The sequence below is a fragment of the Musa acuminata genome, chromosome BXJ2-2 (genome assembly GCF_036884655.1).
Source record: "Musa acuminata AAA Group cultivar baxijiao chromosome BXJ2-2, Cavendish_Baxijiao_AAA, whole genome shotgun sequence".
Lineage (NCBI taxonomy): Eukaryota > Viridiplantae > Streptophyta > Magnoliopsida > Zingiberales > Musaceae > Musa > Musa acuminata.
The window spans coordinates 18,386,056-18,395,170 of NC_088339.1; the positions used below are offsets into that span (position 1 = coordinate 18,386,056).

At 35.8% G+C, this 9,115-nt stretch overlaps 1 protein-coding gene across 1 annotated transcript; it reads left to right on the top strand.

Moving 5' to 3' along the window:
* Positions 1-1,737: 1,737 nt before the first annotated feature.
* On the top strand, positions 1,738-7,639 carry LOC135605191 (mitochondrial import receptor subunit TOM20-like). Its single transcript, XM_065094984.1, has 6 exons — positions 1,738-1,951; positions 2,154-2,232; positions 2,335-2,504; positions 2,599-2,646; positions 3,481-3,564; positions 7,321-7,639. The coding sequence occupies exons 1-6, from the start codon at positions 1,853-1,855 to the stop codon at positions 7,444-7,446; spliced, it is 606 nt and encodes a 201-aa protein (XP_064951056.1). The 5' UTR covers positions 1,738-1,852; the 3' UTR covers positions 7,447-7,639.
* Positions 7,640-9,115: the final 1,476 nt, after the last annotated feature.

The following is a 9,115-nucleotide window of genomic DNA, read 5'->3' on the forward strand; positions in this document are numbered from 1 at the left end:
AACTGATGTAATTATTAATACCTGGAATGATTACATGAATTGTCCGACTATCAAGCTTCGACGTCACGCATCAAATCATTGGAGTTACATTTATGAGATAACGATGCACCTTGATACTAGAAATTCGATTTGCCATCTTAGCTGAAGGGACTATCCCATTCTTGTAGAGTAAACTTTGTATTGTACTCCTACCCCTCGTGGATATAGATTTGATTGATGTGTCAATCAAATGTGACATGTCACTTAGTTACATATATATCATACTCTTCGTATCAAAATATGGAAAAAAATCAAACTATTATAAATGAACTAGTTGTTAAAAAAAACTATGGATTGTTGATTTAAGATATCAAAATTTAAGTTGAAAAAGTCTTTGTTCATATTATGTTTTTTCTTAATTCGCTTATAAGAAATGTTAAATTTATTACATATATATAATAGTTTAATTATTGATATTTATATTTAAATTTAAAAATTAACGATTGATTATTTATATGTTCTTACATCCACAAGGGCATTTAAAAGAATGGATCAATTCAAGAAGAAAATAAATATTAAATGGTAATATTATATTTATCTATAATAATTATTATGGTCAATTTAAAAAAATAAAATGAAGGAATTTTTTTTGTATTTAAAAGATTGCTTCAGATGTAACACGTGAATGCTTAATATGTGCACAAATAAGTTTCCTATATCTCCTTTGTTTCAGTATTATATATAAAAATAGGTAAACAGTAATTTCATACAAATAATATCTTTAAATACATTACGATTTTGAAAGAAAAATATACCTCATTTTTTCTGTAGTAAATACATCGTATTATTTACAACAAAAATATATACATTAAATATAGTTATAATATAAAAGGTAATTTCTCAAAAAACCCCATACTTTTTAGGTATTTCCTATCAAGTTTCATATTTTAATATTATATGAAATTACCCTCATTGACAACAATTAACGATGTGTTTTCGATTGAGACACCACCGATTTGGACCAATTCTACAATAAAATCAATCTAGTGCTCATCCAAAACATAACTAATTATAATTTCATTGATTACTAAGTCAAAATACTTTATCTTTATTCAGCAATACTATATTCAAATCCATCAATACCAATCAATCAATTGATGAATCACTTCGAATTGATTAATCTTCACTGAAAAAATTAAATTATACCATAAATATGAGTACTCACAATGATCTGTCTTTAATGGAAGCGGATGAGAAGAATAAATAAGGATAAGAATAAATATGATAAGTATTTTTTATTATTCACATAATTATGAGATGAGGACAGTTATAACATACCGTTTCTGTTATTATATATAATATATTGATTAATAATAAATATATAATTATAATTATTTTGATATTTATATTTATTTAAATTTTTTGATATTATTAATTAAGTTTGATAATAATTTTATATTTTATAAAAAAATAGAATAATTAAAATAATATTAAAAAAACTCATGCGATTTTCGTCTTTTTTTTGTCTTTCTATTATCGAGAAATGATAGGAGATAAAAGAGATAGAGATGAGACGAGTGCGGAGGTATTATTTTTGGAGGAAGTCATGCAAATTTTTGTGAGAGTTTTTCGAAAATCGTATATATATATATATATATATATATATATAATGTTTTGAATTAGATTCGGTTCGATGTGAAGTTCCGTACGCCACGTGGCGCATGAGAGATCGTAGAAAAGCTAGTCCATTTTCCTACGAACTTGCTTGAAGCCCTAATCCCGTCTCGAGCGACGCGAGGGAGAGGGGAAGATTACGAGGATCCTTTTGATCGGCGTCTTCCTTTGTTTCTCGATTGATCGATCCTAGGGATCCATGGAGTTGCCGCAGAACGATTTCGATCGGATCGTCTTCTTTGAGCACGCGCGCAAGACCGCGGAGGTCGTTTACGCCAAGAACCCCCTCGATGCCGATGTGAGCTCCTACGTTTCGATTCCGTTACCTCGTAGTCGGTAGGGTTGCTTAGTTTGGCCTTCTCGACGGTTGGAACGTATTTCCCTTAATGGATTCGACTGCTTCACTTGTTTTCTCGACCTCCATTGTACTTCCGTTCTTTGGGCTTGTAGTGTTCATCGTGGAACAATTTGGTAACGGGATAATGTTACTGTTTCCTTAGAATCTCACGAGATGGGGCGGAGCACTTCTTGAACTATCCTCGTTTCAGAGTGGTAGCGACTCCATAAAGATGGTCGAAGGTTCGTATCAATGAACATATGGCAACCTCAATAAGAAAATAGTTTCTGCGAATGCAAATTTGAATGTGCTGCATGTGATTCCTTTACCGATTTCTCAAGCAGATGCTGTATCGAAACTGGAGGAAGCCTTGGAGGTGAATCCAAGCAAGCATGATACTCTTTGGTGCTTGGGAAACGCCCATACATCTCATGCTTTCTACACACCGGATCACGAGGCTGCTAAGGTTGAATTTGACAAGGCAGCTCAGTGCTTCCGGCAGGCTGTGGAGTTGGTAACTTTCTTGCACATTCTATAATGACATCCAGTTCATTCTCTTGGAGTATTTGTTGTTGCTTTGGTGAGTTGAGACTACAGTTTTCTTGTAGGATCCTGGGAATGAGCTGTATCTTAAGTCACTGGAATTATCAAACAAGGTATATTTTTATGATCAATTCTGTGTACTAGGATTACAGTGTGTCATGTACTAGTACTTTAGTGTGTCAATTTGTCCACAGAATCATTTGGTATTTTATCTGATGGTCACAAATATTCTGAATGTCTTAAAAATGTATGGATGTAAATCCTCCATGATTATAGTTATGATGTCTTGATGGAGATTGATACTTGACATGATTTCATACCATGATTCTTTTGGTACGTTAATATTTAGGATTATTTTAGTCTGAGCTGACTTATGATTATCTTCAGAAATTATTTGTTCTTGCTTATATTAACAAGTCTAGCAAGCTCAATACAAAAGAATCTGCTTTTTAGTTGTGCTTCTGAGCCCTTTTTATCCACCTTAATTGCAATGTGAATAATTTAAAATATAGTACATGATTTATGAAATTTGAGGATATCTTATTGCCGTTTGCTAGAGCCTGTGTATTGCCTATCAAGAATCAACATGCTTGCCTAAACTGGGATAAATTACCTATTATCTCATGCACATAATCAAACATCGAATGGAAGTTGGTAAAGTTAGTGTAAAGTGTTAAGTGGTGGTGATCTTTATAGGAACTTGCTTGGAGATTGTAGGGAAGCATGTGAAGGTGAACATCATACTTAATTGTGTTGGTTCATTGCATATTGTAAATTTCTGGTTTTGTTTATTGGGAACAAGAACTAAATACAGATTTGCAACTAACTATGAAGAATTTTAATGATTGTTAGCACAAGGAATTAGCATGACGAAGTACCATCATCCTTTGTGGATTAGTATCATCTGATGACAGTTTTTTGTAACATAATATAAACATCTCCTTTAGGCACCTGAATTGCATCTAGAACTCCAAAGGCAGATGGCAAGTCAGCAAGCTTCACAGGGAGCAACCACTGCTTCGAGTATGAAGGTAATATTATGCTCTTTCTGAAGAAAGTTGAGCCAGTTTTTCTTGTAAATTTATCATGTCATTCTTGTCATTATGCAACAGTATATGCTGTATGTTGCCGAATGTTCTCTGCTTTTTTGCAAAACTTTTCATGGTTATCATTCTGTTTTTGCCTCTCTGTCACATGATTTACTTTGATGCTTCAACATTTTGATTTTCATGTGGCCTAATGAAGTGGACAAAAGAAGTTGACAAGATTAGTCTTGATACCAAACTGCTGAATAATTATTTTTTTTGTTTTGTTTTGAGAATGTGGTCCTGGTGTATGTTAAACTCCTCAATTAGTTTCCTTGATGTGTTGAATTTCTCTTAATTGATTTATCTTGCCTTTTCATTTGTATGTTTAGGAGTTCATCTTTGTCGGTGAATTATCCAGTGATTTAACTAGGCGCTCAAGCGGTCGCCTAGGCGCTCGGGCGAGGCGAGACGAGGCTCGAGCGCCTGGTGTGTGGACCAGGTGGAGCACTTCAATGAGGTGTCGTTTGAGTGCTTGCTCGAACCTGGGCGTCGGGGGCTTCGGGCAAACGCCCGGTTCCAATAAGCCAACCGAACCAGACTTTAAGTCTAGTTCAGTTCAATAACGTAGTTTCTTACACCCCGCATGACCCCGAGCCAACCCTATCGCTGCTTTTGCCTTTGCCCGGAGCGCCCGGTTCCAATAAGCCAACCGAACCAGACTTTAAGTCTGGTTCGGTTCAATAACGTAGTTTCTTACACCCCGCGCGACCCCGAGCCAACCCTAGCGCTGCTTTTGCCTCTGTCGCTGATGCTTTTTGTTGCAGATGCAGTGGACTGAGCCTTCCTCTGTCGCTGACGGATGGGTCCGACCACCTAGCAAGAGCCCATAGCTTCCTTTCGCCATCGCTCTGTGTGCAGTTCCTTTCACTATCAAGGGAGAGGACTACAGGTTCTTCCACCACCGACGGATGCCCTTTGGAGCTTCCGCCGCTATCGCTGCTACTGCCTGTAGCTTCCACCATTGATGTTTGTAGTGCTGTCGCGGCTATCTTGAACCAATCCTACGTTGCTATTGTTGCTAGCTTCTCACCGCTACCTTCTCACCTCTGTTGTTGTCACTTTCCGTCGGTTTCCACTGTTAGTGACCCTTTTATCCCCCTCTATTACAGTTAACAATTCTTTTCTCCTCCTCTAACTATTGTTAACAGTAAATAATATATTATTAACAGTATATTTTTAATTTAATATCATATTTTTATTTAAATAATTATATTTTATTAATTATATTATTTTTTTATATTTTAATTTTTCATAGCGCCTCACTTCGCTTGGGCAACTCAGGCATTTTGGGACCTTGGCGTCTTTTGGGCGCCTAACCCTTTTTAAATCACTAGAATTATCTTAGTTGCGGAGATTTTTATATGCTACAGTTAACCTATTGACATGTCTTTGTCTTCTGTTAGCTACTTGACAGAACTGTAATTGTAACGGCTGTTTCTTAGGAATTTTTATTGCATTTTATTTTTTTATTATTTATATTGATTTAAGGCATTACAATTTGTTTAACATATGATGGAAGACAGTTAAATAAGAGATTGAAAATAAAATTTCCTTTATCAATACTGAATTGAGTGTTCTATATTGATTGAGCACCATAAAATCTGACCATTCTTCTCCTGATTTATGTGCCAGCAAATTTGCAGTCATATTGTGTGAAATATGCCTTTTCTTTGGATTATTTGTGGCCATTAAGAATATACTGGTTAGAAGGTTATATAATCTGGATTAGGATGATCAGGGGTGGTGGCAAACTGGAAGATGCAGCATTGAACACTCAATATTTCTTTTTTTCAGTAGTGTTTTCCTGATTACTCTTGAAGTGTTTTATGCATAATAATCCCTCACATCTTTTCTATCAGCTTCTTAGTTGATCAATACTTTTCGACCCTCAAACTTCTCTCATTCTGTATTTTAGTTCCTCTGGTTATTATAACAACATACTAACTGATATTCATGGAGTATACCATAGTTGCTGTTAACTTATTAGTGGAACAATATTATAAAAAAAATTTACCCTAAAAACCCCATCTGTTTCATAATTCTTGTTTTTAGAACTCTTATAACACTTGTTTATTCAAATTCAATTGAAAATAGTTGTAAGACGAGCACCGTATGTACAGTGTTTAATTTTAGAAAACACCATCATAGAGCCCAATCTCAACAAGATAGCTCGTCTTATGATTATCCAAGTTAGTCATCTTCTTATGCTTATTCATAACTCAAGTCTTCACATCCTCTCTAATTTTATTTTTTAGAATGAATCCAGAAATTATGTGGTTGTTTTGGACTAAATGGTTTTTTCTGATGTCTATTTGGCTAAACTATATCTGGATTAAGGAACATAGAAAGATTGATATGCCCAAAGGAGAAATTTTTTGGGCTGATCATGTAAATAATAGGTGTTCAGAGACGTATACCAAATATAGGAGATATAACCTTTGAACTGTTGACAGATGAATTGAAATTTATGAAACATTGTTCTTGAATTAGCCATGATGCTGTCGTTGATGGACTGCATGGTTGGATAGTAGATCACGGTGTGTCCATTGTCTCCTTCAGGCATCATGAAGATACTATATCTGGATTAAGGAACATAGAAAGATTGATATGCCCAAAATAGAAATTTTTTTGGGCCGATCATGTAAATAATAGGTGTTCAGAGACTTATACCAAATATAGGAGATATAACCTTTTAACTGTTGGCAGATGAATTGAAATTTATGAAATATTGTTCTTGAATTAGCCATGATGTTGTCCTTCTTGATGGACTGCATGGTTGGATAGTAGATCACCGTGTGTCCATTGGTCTCCTTCAGGCATCATGAAGATACTTAGTTCATCTTTTAATGATGTGCAAATTTAGTTGCCAATGGGCTTGATTTAGTACTATAAAACCAAAGCAAGGAAATTAACTTTTATTTACAATTTTTTGAAATACATAGAATAGAAATGGTCCTATGCACCTATTCCACTGCGGTCAACAATTTGGCTGAAAGTTTTGAGCTGCCTGTAACTTAAGAAGTTCCAGCTATAGTGATGCTTAACATATTTGATGTTTGGAGTTTTGATTTTACTTTAGGTTGAAGCAGCCTGCCTTCGATATCCTCAACCTGGTCTGGTAGTAGGCTAATTAACAAGAAAGGATTTAAATGTTGATCTGGTAATCGGTAGGATCCATATGGTACTTTTATACTGAGTGGTATTATGACTCAATTTTACTTAAAAAATAACTAGAACTTGAATACTGATCAGTATCATTTGGTATTACTTGAAATGTTGATTAGGTACTGATCTTTTGGTTGAACCAATAAATATCATTCAGTACATACTGGTCTATGGGTATTTGAAATCTCACTGAAAAGTTCATAGGAATATGTTTCTTAGCAAACTCTGTCTACATTGTGATTTTTGGTGATCCATCTTTAATCATTAAATGCTTTGTGTGTATTTGAAATCTCACTGACAAATTCATAGGAATATGTTTCTTAGCAAACTCTGTCAACATTGTGATTTTTGGTGATCCATCTTTAATCATTAAATGTTTTGTGTGTTTGAAATCTCACTGACAAATTCATAGGAATATGTTTTCTAGCAAACTCTGTCAACATTGTGATTTTTGGTGATCCATCTTTAATCATTAAATGCTTTGGAGATTGTGCCAGGATTACAGTCGGTGATTCTTTTTTCTTTTAATTTCAGACTCCCAAGAAGAAAAAAGACAGCGACCTAAAGTATGACGTGCTTGGCTGGGTAATCCTTGCGATTGGTATTGTTGTGTGGGTCGGGATGGCCAAATCTCATGTTCCTCCCCCTCCACCAAGGTAAGGTCATCAGTTTCCTTATCGGCAGGTGGAATGTTCCACTTTTAGAACCCCATGCATGAAGTTTGCAAGAAAGCAATGATCTCTCAAGGTGGAAGTATGATGATGGGGTGTAGTTCTCTAAATTGTTGTTTCATGGCTATCCTTTAAGAGCCTATTTGGATGATTTGCTTCAGTATTCATAGTTCTTTCTTTCCTTTCTTAAAGTTGGTAGCCTCTCTTCTTTTCAGCAAAAAGAGGCTTGTGTTTGCAATAATCCCAAAATTTTGTTATAAATTTTAATAACGTTTCTGGAGGCTTCACAATACTGACCATAAAACTCACTAGTCATATTTGTTCTTTTTTTTATTGCAGTCTGTTAATTACGCTTAATTCATGTACTTTTGATTGCAAAACACTGTTCGTTTGTGCTGTGCAGACAACGGATGTACAAAACGTCGTAGATCCAGGTACATAATCATTGCTTGCTTGTGGTGGTAGCCTTTATTATTGTGTTAGTGTTAAGTCTCCGTAGAGCATCCAAAAGGACTCGCATATGGAAGGTGAAACATAGGGAAAGTCCTTCAGAAGAGTTTGACATATATTTTTCATGATTAAAATTTCTATTTAGTGATGTCAAGTATTCAACAAGCTCTTATGAATTATTGAATGATTCCGTACAGCAATAAACCATATAATTTGGTTAGAATTTAAGCATCACTTGATGATCAGAGAAAGCAATCAGTAATTATAAGAATCAAATAAAAATGACAAAACCTTATGAAAGATTGTACATTAGATTTTTATTGATGTTCAAAATATAATTCAATAGGTCGTTAATGGTTGATATGAGCAAGGTAGCTAGTTGTCATATTGATTGCTCATGTTATTTTGGATAAGAACAAGAAGATGGTTGAGCCGCATTTTGCATGTTCAGAATCAACAAAAATATCTCAATGGAAAGTTAGAAAATGTGACACAACGTACTATACGCAATCATATGCTATCTTAAAACCATCGTACATAGATTAGACGGTGTTTATGTGAAATAAATTATATAGATTGGACAGGACATGGCAAGATCTTTCACAGGTGTATTATTGCTGAGTAAAGAACAAGGTGAGCTGTCATCATAAGTAGATCTCTTTTTAACTTCAACGTGAGAAAGAAATAGTTGCTATGCATGCCTTTCTTTGATCTGAGAACGTTTTTAGCTTTATTAGAATAACTTGTGATACAGCGTATTTTGGGTCCAAGACACGTCACAGCTGACGCCATACGTCAAGTCAGAACCGTACTAAGAAGCTGTTCCACCTGTCTCGTCCTGAGAGCTCGGGGCGGTGCCGTCTGACGTTGCTTCGCTCGACCCGAGATGGTGGCCGGTCAAATGTGTCATCCCATCCCTCGAGGGACAACGGCCACGTCGAATCGACGTGATATCGACCCTCGTGTAATATTATAAAGCCCCAGATCGGCCCCCGGCCTGAAGGAGGAACGATCGATCCCATTATTGACATATTCGTCGGAGGGGCCAAAGTCGAGGATCACCCGGCGAGGGCCATTTTTTGCAGGCGAGCGACCACCCGTGAGCGGCGAATGTTTCAACCCAAGGGGCACCATCCACCGTGCAAAGGAGAGTAGTCAATCAGCCCAGATCCTGACCAGCGCTCCTTCCCAAGGGTACGACCACCTCA